The sequence below is a fragment of the Mesoplodon bidens genome (assembly GCF_964165515.1).
Source record: "Mesoplodon bidens genome assembly, chromosome: 3".
NCBI classification, from domain to species: domain Eukaryota; kingdom Metazoa; phylum Chordata; class Mammalia; order Artiodactyla; family Ziphiidae; genus Mesoplodon; species Mesoplodon bidens.
The window spans coordinates 82,760,846-82,779,583 of record NC_138178.1 but is presented as its reverse complement, the minus strand read 5'-3'; the positions used below and the strand labels follow the sequence as shown (position 1 = coordinate 82,779,583).

Genomic DNA, 18,738 nt, shown 5'->3' with positions numbered 1-18,738 from the left:
TGCTGGGGTCACGCCAAAAGGACTCAGAGGCCCCACAAAGAGGTGGTCCTTGGCAAAGAGAGGACCTCTTTAACTTTTAATAAGGATAAGAACTGCAACGACTTGAAGCGCATCAGACATATTTAATTCATGAGTCTATAATAATATATTAAAAGTACTGGTCACTTTCAGAGAATGACCATAAATCAATTCACTACTTTGAAAACTGGTAAATAACGGGAGAAAAAAATCAAGCATTTATCCTTTTATCTTGTTTTCCCTATATGTTACAAAATAAAGAATACAACTAGACATTTTGTGTCCCCAGATGAAAGAGCACAACACTATGGTAACACAGCTTGCCAAAGGGATTATGTCTGAGCAGCTGAGCCTCCAAGTCCAGCAGAGAATCTAAAGGAAACGGAGGGCAGAAGAACAGAACCCCTGTGTGAATAAAACCCAAAAAGAGAAACCCACAGGTCAAAGCTCAAGGATAAATTGTGTGGAAAAGGGATGGTGGGGTGGGTGGAGGACTGTAAATAAATAATCCTAAAAGGCATATCAAAAACCATGAATACAACTGAACCACAGGGTCTATGAACAGGCACTTGGCCATAAAACCATAAAGAAACCTAAACGATTACTATAAAAGTCACAATATACTTTCAGGAGGGAGGGAGAGAGCTCTGATGGGGACAGGACATGTGGAAGGGCTTTCAGGGGTCTGGCCACATTTTATTTCTTGACCTGGGTAGTAGTTACAAGGATGTCCACCTGAAAATAATTTACTAAAGTGAAATATGTATTGGGTTGTGTTCTGTATTTGTGATTTATTTTACAATAAAAGAGTACAAACTGGTAGATAATATTGGTGTGTAAACCACTGTGGGAGGAGACAAAGAGGGGGGCGATGCTGAATGTAAATTACCCTCATTTATGGCACTTTTCATTAAAGGCCCTCCTTTGAGAGCCTCTTCTGTGTTGGATCGGAAGAGGATCCTAGAGCTTTGAGTTGGGGAGCAATCCTCTGGCAAGGGAGTGCTGCACTCAGTCATGTCCCGGAAAATCATCTCCTTCTCTTCCAGTAAGAGTAGGATCTGCTGGTCCTTTTGCTGAAGTTGTTCTGCAGGTGCACAGAGAAGAGATCTGGTGACTTGACTGTTCACTATGATGAGATGACTAAGACATGAGCACCACCTTGTGGTAATGCACGGAACCACAAGGAACATAGCTTGCCCCACTTTCTTTTTCATCATGAAGGCAGTATCAAGCTTCTGATCTGTAATGTCTACCTGGAAAACTATTCTGGGTCTTTCTAGGCAAATACCAGAATTTCTGACATAACGAACTTTCTGTTCCATTCTCCTGCCTCCTGTTTATTTCTCAACCCACACACTCTTCTCTGGCTTCTGCCCATCACTCTGCATCTGCTCTTTCCAAGGTTACCCTTCACTGCTGAATCCAGTGAAGTCTTTCATTTCATCTTTTCCAGCATGGATGACTTCCCCCATTTAAAACTGTTTCCCGGACTTCCCTGGTGGTGCAGTGGTTAAGAATCCGCCTGCCAATGCAGGGGACACGGGTTCGAGCCCTGGTCCGGGAAGATCCCACATGCCGTGGAGCAACTAAGCCCGTGTGCCACAACTGCTGAGCCTGTGCTCTACAGCCTGCGAGCCACAACTACTGAAGCCTGTGCGCACCTAGAGCCCGTACTCTGCAACGAGAAGCCACCGCAATGAGAAGCCCCCACTAGCCACAACTAGAGAAAGTCTGCGTACAGCAACGAAGACCCAAGGCAGCCCAGAATGAACGAATGAATGAATGAATAATAAAATAAAATAAAATAAAATAAAACTGTTTCCCTCCCCATCCGCTTTTGAGGACACTGCTGGTTCTCTCTTCCTACCACTCTTACTCCAGCACTTTACAGACCAGACCTGCCACCTGCCATGAATGAGTATCTGGGCTCCCCCCACCCCCGAGCCCTGGGCTCCATCCTAAACTCCTTTCTATACTTTACATGCTTTCCTCTCGGGGACCTCAGTCACTGCCCTGGCTTCAATTACCTCTTATGTGCTGATAACTCACAAAAGGCACCCCAAATCCTACCCACTTTTTGAGCACCAGACCGCTGAGTCCCACTGTCAGGCGGCTCTCTCCACCTAGACGCCTTGTTCTCCGCAGGTCAGAAACCTCTGTTCTCCCTTCTTGCCACCCCTCTTGCCTCCTCCCGGTAGCCTGTGGCCTCTTCCTCAGGCAACAACATTGTCATCCCCCAGTTACCCAGCTGGAAACCTGGGAGCGGTTTTGTCTCCTCCCTCTGTCCCACCACCCACCACAGTGGTTCCTTATTTCTTACTCATGTCCATCCCCCCTCCAGCCCATTTCTCACCAAACTTACCCCAAGAGTCCCCCAACTGGCTTTTCCACTCCCAGTGGGCTCCCCCAGCCCCCCAAGCAGTTCTCCCAACTGGTGTCAATACCAATTAAAAAATTTAAGTTTAAATTTTGCTAAAGAAATTGTATCATTCCCTTTGTTGCCTTTCAAGATGTGGTGGCTTCCTGGCTTAATCTCCCATCACTCAGCCCTGACTCTCCAGACATACCAAACCTTCATTCCTTGGCAGACATGTCAAGTCCTTTTTCACTTTTCACCTAACTATTCTTCATCTGGTGAGGTAATTTTTTTCAAATGTAGCTCATGTGTCATCTTCTCTGTGAGACTCACCACAGGCAGGATTCGTGGGTCCTACACACTTTACATGTGTCTGTGGCCTAGATGGCCTGTCATTTATGTACATCTCCCTTGCCAGAGTGTGGGTTTCCCAATGGCAGGGACAGTGCTTTAGGGCTCGTTGCACCCCTAGCACCTAGCGTTATGCCTGGCCAGGTGCTTCATACATGTGAAAAGAAGGCAGTTCTTATCTCTGCCATCCTAATCACAGGCAGAGATTTAAAAATGTGATACTGGCTCCAGTCTAAATCTGTCCATCTCTTTTTTTGTTTTTCTCCCCATTGAAACAGAATGAAGTAATAAGTAAACTCCTTGGGCGCCTATATTTACTTGACTCTGGGCCTTACTTCTACCCAAAGCACAACACGTATTTACTTCAGAACACTCAGCAAGCACCGGCAAAGGGGCACGAGCACTGCGCCCTGCAGTTGAGCAGACAGGGAGCACAGCCCTGGCTCTGCCATGAACTGTGTGTGTGTGACCCTGGCTTGCTTGGCCTTCATGGGCCTCAGCTTTCTCACCTACACAGTGGGGACTGAAATACAGGGCTTGCAGGGATGCCAACAAGACTACATGAAACAGTAGGGCCTTGACAGAGAGTGGTCAAACGTAACCCATAGGCACACTTCTCCCCAAACCACCTCATGACGGATTTGGAACGCAGGGCACAGTGGCGGGGGTAACTGACAAATGGATCAACTGGAAAATTCTTTCCCGCAAGTACCTTTCTCTCCTTGTTTTAATCTTAGATGTGATCATGAATTCTGGCAGATTCTTCTGTGACAAAGTACAAAGACTGTCACCAGGGTCCAAGGACACTGATACCGAGACGAGAGGCCCAACATCCCCTCGATCTAGTATCAGACACATTCCTACAGCCATTGTTCACCAGGACCTGTGCCAGCTCAGATTTGGTCTCTCTTTTGTTAGGAGCTATTCCCCTCCTCGGTTGACATGCCTGCCGGGACGGCTCTGGGATGGAGGAGCAGCGGGGACTCCATGGGACTGCAGACGCCCCCAGACAGGGCCTCAGACCGCTTCCGCCAGCTTTACCTTTTAACTCCCGAGCTTTGGTGTCCAACATCTTCTTTTCTTCCTCATTCTCACTAGGAATTCCTTCATCTTCATCTCTGTTCCTAATACAACCACAACAAAACAGCACATTCTGAAGATGTCGATTAGTCTGATGGCGGCCCGACCATTATGAAACCACAGAGATACCAGGAGGCGGGGGTGGGCCAGGGTGTGTGACTCACAGGGTGCTGATCGTGTCCTGGATGATCTGAATCCAGCTGTTCCGCTCCTCTTTGGAGCTGGCGTGGACTTCCACCATCTCTGGATCTTTCATCCCCATACTGATTAGGAACAAACCTTTCTCCTCGTGTGCTACCTCTCTTACAATCAGCTTCTTTAGGGAGATCACCGTTGACTTCTGGTCCTGGAAAATGGGGAGAGCGCAGATGTTAAGACATGGATACAACATTCTAGCTCTTAAGATAACCTCTGTCTAAGGTAAGACTAGATGCCTTTTAAAAGCTCACTCACATTTTATGCAACAGAAAAAGATTTCCAAAAAGGAAACGAAAATTTAAGGTTATCAAGGCTCGAGTCCTGTTTTCTGCACGATGAGTCCTTTCCGGTTCGTCACAGAATCTGGTTGGCAATGTTATAAATTGGCAAGATTTGTAATACGTAATGTGTGAGACATACTCCAGTGACAGATTTCTTTTTAGATCAAATGCCAAAGGCTCTCAAAAGGATTATGAGGGAACAGAAAAATAATTGGTGGGCAGGGAGGTGGGCAGAAAACTGCAAGGGTGTATAAGAAATGACTCGGAGGCATTTGTCCTGAGCCAATTTTAAGAAGGTGGGAGAGCAGTAATACAGTGTTAACACTCACCACCTACCATCACGAGTTTGAATACTATTAATTACAAACAGCAGAGACAAACAATTCAGCTTACCAATGACGCAAAGACGTATTTCTGGTCTTTTTCTTGAAGGAAAACTAAAACGTCAGTAAGCAGGACCGCTTGAACTTCTGTAGAGGGGGGAAGGGAAGAGAGAACAATGACCACTGAACGGTGAAGCACCTTCAGGGCACTTCATTAGAGGAAAACTCAGCAACACACCCGCACAGCACATTATTACACTCCCCCAAGGCAAGGGCTTGACATTTCTGCAGGGTCCAGATATGGTCATTAGATTTTTAGAGGCATTTTAAAATGGGACTTATCACCAAAGCCTTGTCCTGGGAAGGCTTAAGCACTCAGTGCTGGAAAGATATATCCCACAAGGCAAGATTTTTAAGAATAAGTACTTTAAGAGTAAAGCTGGAAAGAAGGACTTTAACAGATGCTAAATAGCAACACATTCTACAGGTCATAATACTCAGGTCATAGTATTTCTCAACTTCTGATCACAGTAATGGGAAAAAGGCGTGGGACAGCAGACAGGAAGGCTGCCAGAAGGTGATGTACAAGAATATCTCAGTCTAATGAAGGGCAGGCTTCATCCACACATCCTAGAGGACACGGATGGCTAGACAACACCTGCTGCCGTCACAGGTACACGGAGTACAGTGGCTCCACTCCCAGCTCCAACACAGCACAGTCAACCTCAACCCCTCTGCACCATGGAAACAGCCTTCTCTTCTTCTCAATTAAGACAAAACAAAAGCCAAATTAACATCTCTAGTTGGATCCAGGAATCAAAAGAATGCCACAAACTCTTGCTCTAATCCTCTAGGAGTATGAAGTGACATTTCCCATTATTCCCTTAAGGACAAAGTGGGACCTCCCTGGAGGTGAGCCGTCTACTGACACCTAACAGGTACCACCTTCACTCTGGAAAGGGGAGCCTACAAATCTCTGGGAAAACAACGGGATGATTTATGCAGCCGCCTCCTGGGTGGGCAGGACCCTCTTGGCCTTTTCTACCACTACTGCCAAAACTGAGGTGCCCTCTCTGTGTAATTCATTGCAAAGCTATGAGGAAAAACAGAAGCAAGGATGTCTGATTCCTAGGGTGGTCTAGTTTTTCAGCCTAGACCACAGTAATTTTCCATGCACTACCATTAGTTTTGACAAGTTTTTTTTTTTTTAACTTTACTTTTAAATAGTTCAGGTGTCTGCCAAAAAAAGAGAAAAAAGAACTTTAAAACATAAGTTTCAACTTTATTGAATCCTGAAGTTTACGTGATCACGGCGTCAGTAGATCAGAGAAAAACAATCCTACCCCTTTCAAGGGTTACCCAACACAGGACTGGCTGTTCTTGGCACAAGTCATTTTCACTTGGGGGTGAAAATGACTAAACACCAAACTCTTATCTCCACTGGAGACATTTTAGGCCAGAAAACCTATCGTTCTGCCATTGCTTTGACCGCAACATCATTCCAACAGCTGGAATCTATTAGTTTTTATTTCGGGAATGAATAAATAAACTGCTGTGTAAAGAAAATACAGCACTGGCAGCAACTCTAGGAAATCCATCCTTACAAGAGAGGGCAGGTACTTCTCTACCATCAGGCTACCTCCGACACGGCCTCACAGTGGCGGTGAGGCCAGAGCCCTCAACTGTGGTCTCAGGACATCACAGAGCATCAGGGCTGGAAGGAAGGAGTTGCAGGGATCGCACAGTTCAAGTTCATCATGGAGCAGTGAGAGGCACAGCTGGCTGGTGGCAGGAAGGGGTATTTCTTCTCCCTGAGATGACCCTGCCCGGAGGAGCCCTTCCCGGATCCCTGCGACAACGACCGCCCTCGTCTCGGTCCCTGGTACCTCTGCACCCCTGCTGTCCTCTACCCTGCCCCTAGCAGCTGAACTACACACACTCTAACTCACTCACCCCTTTCCTGCTCAAACCCTCCATTCTGAGCCCATTCCTCGCTCACTCCCATCACCAGCATCCCTGTCAGCTCCCTAGTCTGGAGCACGCACCCACCCCAACCTGGCCCCCGGCCGATTCTTCAGCCGTATTTCCTGCCTCACTCTGCTGCCAGAGACCCCGACTACCCACCCTTCCTGACGGGCCAGACCCTTCAGCTCCACGCTTCCACGCTTCCTCCTCCCTTCTGCCTGGCTCCCTCCTCTTGTCCTCAGTTCACGCCTCTCTATTCTGGCAACCATCATACTGCAGAGCAAGAACCTCTTTACAAGTCTCTTCATTCTCAGCCCAACTTCTCATGCAGGGTGTCCTGCGACATTCACCTTTGAGAGCAGCTGAATGCCTGGGATTTCTTTACTATGTGGTCTGAGCATGGTGAGACCCTAGCTAAGGAGTCCTGGGAATTCTCCCAGAGCAACTACCTATAGCATTACTTATACCTCGGCGATGAGAGAAGCACACATTTTCACTCACCTGAGTTTTATGTCAGCGGGGCTGATGGCACTCGGCTGCTTTGTGTGCTCAGCTCACCGAGGCCAGGGAGGTGGGCTGGGTATACTCAAGGCTACTGCTGAGGTTAGAGTTACCATATAGGCCCAGAGGATACAGGTTCGATGAAAACAATTATTAAAAACAAACAAACAAACAAACCAGATGTACAAATGAATGAACAAAGCTCCTAACTTCTTTCACTTGATGGGGCTGATCATTTAAAAGGTAAAAACTAAAACAGAAAGTGAGTATCTTTTATGACCTCTTTTGCTTAGAGAAAGATAAAAGATGGAAAACAAAGTTTAATAATAAATCTAGTTGCTGTGAGTTAAACTTTCGTTTCTCTAAGGTCTCAGGAGCTGAAAATTCCTCTGCCATCTCTTAGGAACGAGTGATGTATTTTTAATCTCAGAGAATCTATGAATTGTGCACCTGATGGTATTTCCCTCCTAGCAATTGTTTTGCCAGAGACCCTGACCCCAAATGTGCTGCCCCTCTTTCATAGGGAAAATACGTCTTCCTTAACACCTTGTTTTTTTGTATGAATCTTACCCTTTGCTTTGTTCTTTAAAAAAAAATTTTTTTTTCATTTCCCCTGACTGCATCATTTCCTCGTTCTCCTACTGTATTCTATATGGTTTTGTAAGCCATCTCAAACCAGTCTTTTCTGATACAAGATTAAGATCAGTTAAATGCCTGCTGCTCCTGTGTGATGTCTGGACATGGGTCCCTGGGAACAACCTGGTGACATCTGGATTCTGCCCGCTGCCCTCTGGCACACGCTTAGACTCTGACGAGAGTGAGCCTCACCTTTCAACCTCCCTGTTGTGCTCTTCAGAAACACGCTCCCATCCCGCACGAGCTTCTTCCGCTTCAGATCCTCCTTGGCAAACATCTGACCACTCTTCATTCTCATGATCGACTTGCTATCTGTCTTTGTATAAATTTCATTGAGACGGACCTTCTTTTCATAACTCGCCACTTTGCTGTCCACAGCTCCAATCACACCCTTCACCAGGCCCAGGGACTGAGCTAGATCTTCCTGTTCCACTTCACTGTCTGAGAAGGAAAGAATAACTGTCTCTACTGGGCAGAAGGAGGGGCACCCTGCCTTCTTTTTTTTTTTCTTTTTTTTTTTGCGGTACGCAGGCCTCTCCCTGTTGTGGCCTTTCCCGTTGCGGAGCACAGGCTCTGGACGCGCAGGCTCAGCGGCCATGGCTCACGGGCCCAGCCGCTCCGCGGCATGTGGGATCTTCCCGGACCGGGGCACGAACCCGCGTCCCCTGCATTGGCAGGTGGACTCCCAACCACTGCACCACCAGGGGAGCCCCAGGACACTGCCTTCTTGCTCCACATCACTGTCCTCCCTCTGTGGGCACGCTGGCAGAGCGAAGCCAACACGTCGAAGGGCACGTGCCTACCCCTCGCTCTGTCAGAGTTTAAATCAAATAAGATGTTTCAAAGATACAGATGACATGCAATTATGTGCCACGTTCTAAAGTGGAAGGAACCCAACATTTTTAGGGAGGGAGAGGAGCAACGAGTTTTTTATTTACGTCTTTGTTTTACCTAATCCTTAATGTAACTGCCCAGGAGCAGGATTAGTTGAGAGAGAAACTACTAAGTAGTGATTAAACGAGAAACAGCGGTGATTCTAGCACTTGTAGGTGGAATCACCTCCCAGTCTAGGGACAAGTGACAAGTTGCTTAGGTCATGAACTCTCATTGGGATCACTAAGTGGTTCCTTCCCTTCTTGCTCTCATTCACCCTAAGTCTGCTGATATAACACTTTATGTTTCCACTCAAGAAAACTGTCTTTAAGATAAAACACAGGCTCTCTTTTAGACCTTCTCGATGTAAAAGAGTTCTTCTACGGGGTCTCCAGTGCTGTTGGACAGACCGGAACAGTCCACTGGCAAACAAGACTGGGTCCAGAGAGAGACGCACCTTTGGTACACTGCAATATTCTTTGGAACAAAACCGGGTATTTGGTGATCCGTTGGGTTACAAGCAATATACACTCTGGGATTCCAAGCCTCCGTACGACTGAACTGCTCATCTTCTTCTGCAAGGAAGTAAACCAAGTGTCAGGATCTACCCAAGGGAGAAGGCTCGAGACAAAACTGACAGTGACACAAGGCTCTGGACAACAGGGAAATCCCCACCGTTTCACATCGATACCTTCACAAAGGCCTGAAAACGCTTATCCTTGGTATAGAGGTCTTTGAAGTAGTTTACAGACTGGTTGTGCTGCCCACAAAACTTGCCGTATGTCTTCTTTAAGCGTTCTGCGTTCTCTCCTGAAAACTGCAGAGGAAAGAGAACAGAGGTTATGCCATAACTCAGGGTGCTAAACTCCTATTACCATTTTGTCCAAAGTTTCCAGTCTACTTGTGAAACCCAAGAGAGCTCCCTCCAAAGATTGAAAGATTAAAATGGTACAGGAGCTTTAGAAAACAGTTTAGCAGTTCCTCAAAAAGTTAAATATAGAGTTACCATATGACCCAGCAATTCCACTCCTGGACATAAAAACATATGTCCACACAAAAACCTGTATATGAATGTTCACAGCAGCATTATTCACAACAGCCCCAGAGTGGAAATAACCCAAGTGTTCATCAGAGGATAAATGGATAACGTATGAATGAAAAAAGCCAATCACAAAGGACAACATATTGCTTTATTCCATTTATATAAAATGTGCAGAATAGGCAACCCCACAGAGAAAGTAGATCAGTGGTTGCCTAGGGCTGGGGAAGTTGGTGGGGGTGACGATGATAAAAATGCTCTACAACGGACCGTGGCGACGGCTGCACAAGAGTCACGGATATACTGAAAACCACTGAACTGTGCACTTTAAATGGGTGGATCACATGGCATATGAATTACATTTCAATAAAGCTGTTACATATATTTAAAAAATAATAAACACAGAAATATCTATGTACTGTGCACGTAAGAAATGCAAGATGTGTTTTAACTCCCATTTGTCATAACACAGTAATAAAACAGAGAGACTCACTAGAAGTCTTTCATGAGGTAGCACTCTCAAAGAAGTCATCCTGATAAGTCAGCAAGACATCGGAAACGGCCGTCATTACCTAGGGATCTGTTTATCCTACTTACCTCAGGCCAGCAGGCCTAACAATTCTGCATGGCCCTTACCTCATTCCCAAGCGTGTGCAATCTCAACCATTCATCTGAAGCTACGTTCACTGTGGGGTAACCGCTGAGTTTCTGTATGTGGTCCACAAGACACGTGCTAAGCATCAATTCCCGCTGGACTAACAATCTCTGGAGGCAACACAACTTGATCCTTACCCCAAAACTTGAAAAAACGTTCAGCGTAGCCTTTCCTTTCCCCCTTTACCAACAGAGGAGCTGAGGCAGAGAGATTTTTAAGTGATCGGCTCCCATCACAAAGCAAGTGCCCTAAAAGGGTGACTCTGGCACTGGCGCTCAGAACCAACAAATGGACACCATGGGGCTAACATCTTACTAGAGAACATGCACAAATACAAGGAGCTACAAGGTCAGAGGAAGTACCAGTGCAGGTCTGAGGGTGGAGAGGAGGGGCAGAGGGAGAAATATGGAAAAGGACAGGAGGGGGATGTTTGGGGAGGAAGGGTCCTCACTTGCAGAGCTGACCGTGCCCACTTTGAGGCCCTGACCACCAGTGTGAACGCATTCACTACACTGCATCTGCATTTACTTCATGACATGCCTATCCTTCACTCCTAGAACATGAGTTCCATGAAGCAGAGGTCTACACTATATTTACCTTTGTGGTTCCACATGGTATTGAGTAAATCCCCAGTGAATACATGAAAAATGAATGAATGAAGGCACCAATGAATTAATAGCGCAAGGGGTACAGACTCAAGAATACAACGAAAGGACAATATTTCCAATTTTCAGGCAAATGTTCCAGCAAGTAAGCCTCTGCTTCCACAAGGAGGCAGAGACTTGCCGGTGAGAAAGAGCTAGTCAGATGTGATGCGATGCCCTCTGCCTATAAAGGTTATACTAGCGTTATTCATCTTTCAAAAAGAATGTTTTAAAAAAGAAACATTTAGAAACTGCCTATGACATATACACCTGAAAGTATCAAAACAATTTTTAGCTAAATTGCTTTTGACGTAGGATTGAAACCATACCATACCTTGATGAAAATATTAGCAAGAAATATTTTATGAATTATTTTACAGTTTCTTAGTTTCTTAGTCAAGTTTTTAGTCTCAGGTGGTTTTTAGATAAATGAGCCTTTTGATTTGAGGCACAAGTTGAAGTTGAGACTTCCAAAAACTATTTTTTGATCTCTTAAACTATAGTATCTCTGATGTTGGTACAGACTCTGAGGAAGAAAAACTGGCTTTTACTGCGTATCTACCATGTATGCTGGGTACTTTATATATACATTACCTCTGAAATTTTAAAATAGCATTAAAAGAGAAAATCTACTGTCCTCAATTACAGAAGAAGAAACTGAGGGTCGGAGAGCTGCAGTCACTTGCCTAAGCGCACAGAGATCGTGAGCAGTCCAGCCAGGATGTGAACGCACGGCTACGGGGCCCCCAGTGCGTGTGAGAGGCACCAGGCGCCCACCCGCTGCTCACCTGGTGCACAAGCACATCCCCAATCCTCTTGATGAGAAAGTTCTTTTCACTTTTATCCACCAGAGAGTCCTTCTTCCGCTCCAGGATCCTCTGAAAGAACTGGCTGTGGATACTGATCAGCTCATCCAAACAGGGGAAGAGCTTCTCCACCATCTGCTGCTCGAAGAGCAGGTCGGCCGTCATGCCACGGCTGTACACGTCGCTCATGATCTTGAGTGTGCGGAGGTGGTGGAACTCCGTCTGCATCAGCTCTGGGGGAGGGACAAGGGTCAGTGGTCAGGAATGCTCTCCTGGAGGATTCTCCTGCAAAGTGTGTCTGCTGCTACTAACAGCCCAATTTTGTCTTAAGGCTATTTACGGCCCAATTTAAACTTTAAAACTGAGTCAACAGCTGTCTTTTCCCTAAGGTGTTTTCATCCTATTCCTCGATTTTTGACAGGACCTCACACTATTTTCTGACAGGTGTACTGGATTCCATCACTCTTAAGTGGTGGTTTCCAATGTGGTCTTCATTGGGATTCAAGACGTTTCATAATTTACTACGTTCCTATTTCCCAGAAATGACTTGTGTTTAGTCTAGTTTCTACTGTAGCTGAGGAATTAAACTGTACTGTCACAAGAGATCTCTTTTTAGGACTATCACATAAATAAGCACTCATATTAAATAAAACGTCCAATAAAATTAAAGAATATAGGGGACTTCTGGGGAAGATGGCAGAAGAGTAAGACACGGAGATCACCTTCCTCCCCACAGATACACCAGAAATACAGCTACACATGGAACAACTCCTACAGAACACCTACTGAACGCTGGCAGAAGACCTCAGACCCCTCAAAAGGCAAGAAACTCCCCCACGTACCTGGGTAGGGCAAAAGAAAAAAGAATAAACAGAGACAAAAGGATAGGGACGGGACCTGTACCAGTGGGAGGGAGCCGTGAAGGAGGAAAGGTTTCCACACACTAGGAAGCCCTTTCGCGGGCGGAGACTGCGGGTGGCGGAGGGGGAAAGCTTCCGAGTCGCGGAGAAGAGCACAGCAACAGGGGTGCGGAAGGCAATGTGGAGAGATTTCTGCACAGAGGATCGGTGCCGACCGGCACTCACCAGCCCGAGAGGCTTGTCTGCTCACCTGCCGAGGCGGGCGGGGCTGGGAGCTGAGGCTCGGGCTTCGGTCAGAGGGCAGGGAGAGGACTGGGGGTGGCGGCGTGAACACAGCCTGAAGGGGCTAATGCGCCACAGCTAGCCGGGAGGGAGTCCGGGAAAAAGTCTGGACCTGCCGAAGAGGCAAGAGACTTTTTCTTCCCTCTTTGTTTCCTGGTGCGCGAGGAGAGGGGATTAAGAGCGCTGCGTAAAGGAGCTCCAGAGACGGGCGCGAGCCGCGGCTGAAAGCGCAGAACCCAGAGACGGGCGTGGGACGCTGGGGCTGCTGCTGCTGCTGCCAAGAGGCCTGTGTGCAAGCGCAGGTCACTGTCCACGCCCCCCTTCCGGGGAGCCTGTGCAGCCCGCCACTGCCGGGTCCCGGGATCCAGGGACGGCTTCCCTGGGAGAGCGCACAGCGCGTCTCAGGCTGGTGCAACGTCACGCTGGCCTCTGCCGCCGCAGGCTCGCCCCGCACTCCATGCCCCTCCCTCCCCCGCGGCCGGAGTGAGCCAGAGTCCCCGAAGCGGCTGCTTCTTTAACCCTGTCCTGTCTGAGCGAAGAACAGACGCCCTCCGACGACCTACATGCAGAGGCGGGGCCAAATCCAAAGCTGAGACCCGGGAGCTGTGAGAACAAAGAAGAGAAAGGGAAATCTCTCCCAGCAGCCTCAGAAGTAGCGGATTAAAGCTCCACAATCAACTTGATGTACCCTGCATCTGTGGAATACATGAATAGACAACGAATCATCCCAAATTGAGGAGCCGTGTGGATGAAAGGTTCTTGGTGCTGCAGCCAGGAGTCAGTGCTGTGCCTCTGAGGTGGGAGAGCCAACTTCAGGACATTGGTCCACAAGAGACTTCCCAGCTCCACATAATATCAAACGGTGAAAATCTTCCAGAGATCTCCATCCCAACACCAGCACCCAGCTTCACTCAACGACCAGCAAGCTACAGTGCTGGACACCCTATGCCAAACAACTAGCAAGACAGGAACACAACCCCACCCATTAGCAGAGAGGCTGCCTAAAATCATAAAAAGCCCGCAGACACCCCAAAACACACCACCAGACGTGGACCTGTCCACCAGAAAGACAAGATCCAGCCTCATGCACCAGAACACAGACACTAGTCCCCTCCACCAGGAAGCCTACACAACCCACTGAACCAACCTTAGCCACTGGGGACAGACACCAGAAACAACGGGAACTACGAACCTGCAGCCTGCAAAAAGGAGACCCCAAACACAGTAACATAAGCAAAATGAGAAGACAGAAAAACACACAGCAGGAGAAGGAGAAAGATAAAAACCCACCAGACCTAACAAATGAAGAGGAAGTAGGCAGTCTACCTGAAAAAGAGTTCAGAATAATGATAGTAAAGATGATCCAAAATCTTGGAAATAGAATAGACAAAATGCAAAAAACAGTTAACAAGGACCTAGAAGAACTAAAGATGAATCAAGCAACGATTAGAAACACAATAAATGAAATTAAAAATACTCTAGATGGGATCAATAGCAGAATAACTGAGGCAGAAGAATGGATAAGTGATGTGGAAGATAAAATAGTGGAAATAACTACTGCAGAGCAGAATAAAGAAAAAAGAATGAAAAGAACTGAGGACAGTCTCAGAGACCTCTGGGACAACATTAAACGCACCAACATTCGAATTATAGGGGTTCCAGAAGAAGAAGAGAAAAAGAAAGGGACTGAGAAAATATTTGAAGAGATTATAGTTGAAAACTTCCCTAATATGGGAAAAGAAATAGTTAATCAAGTCCAGGAGGCACAGAGAGTCCCATACAGAATAAATCCAAGGAGAAATATGCCAAGACACATATTAATCAAGCTGTCAAAAATTAAATACAACGAAAACATATTAAAAGCAGCAAGGCAAAAACAACAAATAACACACAAGGGAATCCCCATAAGGTTAACAGCTGATCTTTCAGCATAAACTCTGCAAGCCAGAAGGGACTGGCAGGACATATTTAAAGTGATGAAGGAGAAAAACCTGCAACCAAGATTACTCTACCCAGCAAGGATCTCATTCAGATTTGATGGAGAAATTAAAACGTTTACAGACAAGCAAAAGCTGAGAGAGTTCAGCACCAACAAGCCAGCTTTACAACAAATGCTAAAGGAACTTCTCCAGGCAAGAAACACAACAGAAGGAAAAGACCTACAATAACAAACCCAAAACAATTAAGAAAATGGGAATAGGAACATACATAGCGGTAATTACCTTAAATGTAAATGGACTAAATGCTCCATTCAAAAGACACAGATTGGCTGAATGGATACAAAAACAAGACCCATATATATGCTGTCTACAAGAGACCCACTTCAGACCTAGAGACACATACAGACTGAAAGTAAGGGGATGGAAAAAGATATTCCATGCAAATGGAAACCAAAAGAAAGCTGGAGTAGCAATTCTCATATCAGACAAAATAGACTTTAAAGTAAAGACTACTAGAAGAGACAAAGAAGGACACTACATAATAACCAAGGGATCGATCCAAGAAGAAGATATAACAATTGTAAATATTTATGCACCCAACATAGGAGCACCTCAATACATAAGGCAAATACTAACAGCCATAAAAGGGGAAATTGACAGTAACACATTCATAGTAGGGGACTTTATAACACCCCACTTTCACCAATGGACAGATCATCCAAAATGAAAATAAATAAGGAAACACAAGCTTTAAATGATACATTAAACAAGATGGACTTAATTGATATTTATAGGACATTCCATCCAAAAAAAACAGAATACACATTTTTCTCAAGTGCTCATGGAACATTCTCCAGGATAGATCATATCTTGGGTCACAAATCAAGCCTTGGTAAATTTAAGAAAATTGAAATTGTATCAAGTATCTTTTCCGACCACAACACTATGAGACGAGATATCAATTACAGGAAAAGAGCTGTAAAAAATACAAACACATGGAGGCTAAACAATACACTACTTAATAACGAAGTGATCACTGAAGAAATCAAAGAGGAAATTAAAAAATACCTAGAAACAAATGACAATGAAAACATGATGACCCAAAACCTACGGGATGCAGCAAAACCAGTTCAGAAGAGGGAAGTTTATAGCAATACAATCCCACCTTGAGAAATAGGAAACATCTCGAATAAACAACCTAACCTTGCACCTAAAGCAATTAGAGAAAGAAGAACAAAAACATCCCAAAGTTAGCAGAAGGAAAGAAATCATAAAAATCAGATCAGAAATAAATGAAAAAGAAATGAAGAAAACGATAGCAAAGATCAATAAAACTATAAGCTGGTTCTTTGAGAAGATAAAAAGAATTGATAAACCACTAGCCAGACTCATCAAGAAGAAAAGGGAGAAGACTCAAATCAATAGAATTAGAAATGAAAAAGGAGAAGTAACAATTGACACTGCAGAAATACAAAAGATCATGAGAGATTATTACAAGCAACTCTATGCCAATAAAATGGACAACCTGGAAGAAATGGACAAATTCTTAGAAATGCACAACCTGCCAAGACTGAATCAGGAAGAAATAGAAAATATGAACAGACCAATCACAAGCACTGAAATTAAAACTCTGATTAAAAATCTTCCAACAAACAAAAGCCCAGGACCAGATGGCTTCACAGGCGAATTCTATCAAACAGTTACAGAAGAGCTAACACCAATCCTTCTCAAACTATTCCAAAATATAGCAGAGGGATGAACACTCACAAACTCATTCTACGAGGCCACCATCACCTTGATACCAAAACCAGGCAAGGATGTCACAAAGAACGAAAACTACAGGGCAATATCACTGATGAACATAGATGCAAAAATCCTCAACAAAATACTAGCACACAGAATCCAACAGCACATTAAAAGGATCATACACCATGATCAAGTGGGGTTTATTCCAGGAATGCAAGGATTCTTCAGTATATGCAAATCAATCAACGTGATACACCATATTAACAAACCGAAGGAGAAAAACCATATGATAATCTCAATAGATGCAGAGAAAGCTTTCGACAAAATTCAACACCCATTTATGATAAAAACCCTGCAGAAAGTAGGCACAGAGGGAACTTTCCTCAACATAATAAAGGCAATATATGACAAACCCACAGCTAACATCATTCTCAATGGTGAAAAACCGAAAGCATTTCCTCTAAGATCAGGAACAAGACAAGGATGTCAATTCTCACCACTATTATTCAACATAGTTTTGGAAGTCCTAGCCATAGCAATCAGAAAAAAAAAAGAAATAAAAAGAATACAAACTGGAAAAGAAGAAGTAAAACTGTCACTGTTTGCAGATGACATGATACTATACATAGAGAATCCTAAAGATGCTACCAGAAAACTACTAGAGCTAATCAATGAATCTGGTAAAGTAGCAGGATACAAAATTAATGTACAGAAATCTCTGGCATTCCTATATACTAATGGTGAAAAATCTGAAAGTGAAATCAAGAAAACACTCCCATTTACCACTGCAACAAAAAGAATAAAATATCTAGGAATAAACCTACCTAAGGAGACAAAAGACCTGTATGCAGAAAATTATAAGACACTGATGAAAGAAATTAAAGATGATACAAATAGATGGAGAGATATACCATGTTCTTGGATTGGAAGAATCAATATTGTGAAAATGACTCTATTACCCAAAGCAATCTACAGATTCAATGCAATCCCTATCAAACTACCACTGACATTTTTCACAGAACTAGAACAAAAAATTTCACAATTTGTATGGAAACACAAAAGACCCTGAATAGCCAAAGCAATCTTGAGAACGAAAAATGGAGCTGGAAGAATCAGGCTCCCTGACTTCAGACTATACTACAAAGCTACAGTAAGCAAGACAGTATGGTACTGGCACAAAAACAGAAAGATACATCAATGGAACAGGATAGAAAGCCCAGAGATAAACCCACGCACATATGGTCACCTTATCTTTGATAAAGGAGGCAGGAATGTACAGTGGAGAAAGGACAGCCTCTTCAATAAGTGGTGCTGGGAAAACTGGACAGGGACATGTAAAAGTATGAGATTAGATCACTCCCTAACACCATACACAAAAATGAGCTCAAAATGGATTAAAGACCTAAATGTAAGGCCAGAAACTACCAAACTGTTAGAGGAAAACAGGCAGAACACCCTATGACATAAATCACAGCAAGATCCTTTTTGACCCACCTCCTAGAGAAATGGAAATAAAGACAAAAATAAACACATGGGACTTAATGAAACTTAAAAGCTTTTGCACAGCAAAGGAAACCATAAACAAGACCAAAAGACAACCCTCAGAATGGGAGAAAACATTTGCAAATGAAGCAACTGACAAAGGATTAATCTCCAAAATTTATAAGCAGCTCATGCAGCTCAATAACAAAAAAACAAACAACCCAATCCAAAAATGGGCAGAAGACCTAAATAGACATTTCTCCACATAAGATATACAGACTGTCAACACACACATGAAAGAATGCTCAACATCTTTAATCATTAGAGAAACGCAAATCAAAACTACAATGAGATATCATCTCACACCAGTCAGAATGGACATCATCAAAAAATCTAGAAACAATAAATGCTGGAGAGGGTGTGGAAAAAAGGGAACACTCTTGCACTGCTGGTGGGAATGTGAATTGGTACAGCCACTATGGAGAACGGTATGGAGGTTCCTTAAAAAACTACAAATAGAACTACCGTATGACCCAGCAATCCCACTACTGGGCATATACCCTGAGAAAACCATAATTCAAAAAGAGTCATGTACCAAAATGTTCATAGCAGCTCTACTTACAATGGCCTGGAGATGGAAACAACTTAAGTGTCCCTCATTGGATGAATGGATAAAAAAGATGTGGCACATATATACAATGG

General features: G+C 44.5%; 2 protein-coding genes across 11 annotated transcripts in view; one reads left to right on the top strand and one right to left on the bottom strand.

Moving 5' to 3' along the window:
• Window positions 1-1,834, top strand: part of KLHL25 (kelch like family member 25) — a 103,507-nt gene extending 101,673 nt beyond the window's left edge. The window contains exon 2 of the transcript XR_014015440.1: window positions 1,472-1,834. The gene's annotated coding sequence lies outside the window, so the exon portion shown is untranslated. The remainder of the gene's footprint in view (window positions 1-1,471) is intronic.
• Window positions 1-18,738, bottom strand: part of LOC308614814 (A-kinase anchor protein 13-like) — a 360,148-nt gene that overhangs the window by 14,638 nt on the left and 326,772 nt on the right. For all 10 annotated transcript variants that reach the window (XM_081229549.1, XM_081229552.1, XM_081229551.1 and 7 more), the window contains 8 exons: window positions 11,709-11,959; window positions 9,274-9,399; window positions 9,040-9,157; window positions 7,902-8,150; window positions 4,678-4,754; window positions 3,970-4,151; window positions 3,767-3,849; window positions 908-1,102 (listed from right to left, as the gene is read on the bottom strand). In XM_081229549.1, coding sequence (XP_081085675.1) covers window positions 908-1,102; window positions 3,767-3,849; window positions 3,970-4,151; window positions 4,678-4,754; window positions 7,902-8,150; window positions 9,040-9,157; window positions 9,274-9,399; window positions 11,709-11,959 — 1,281 coding nt within the window. The remainder of the gene's footprint in view (window positions 1-907; window positions 1,103-3,766; window positions 3,850-3,969; window positions 4,152-4,677; window positions 4,755-7,901; window positions 8,151-9,039; window positions 9,158-9,273; window positions 9,400-11,708; window positions 11,960-18,738) is intronic.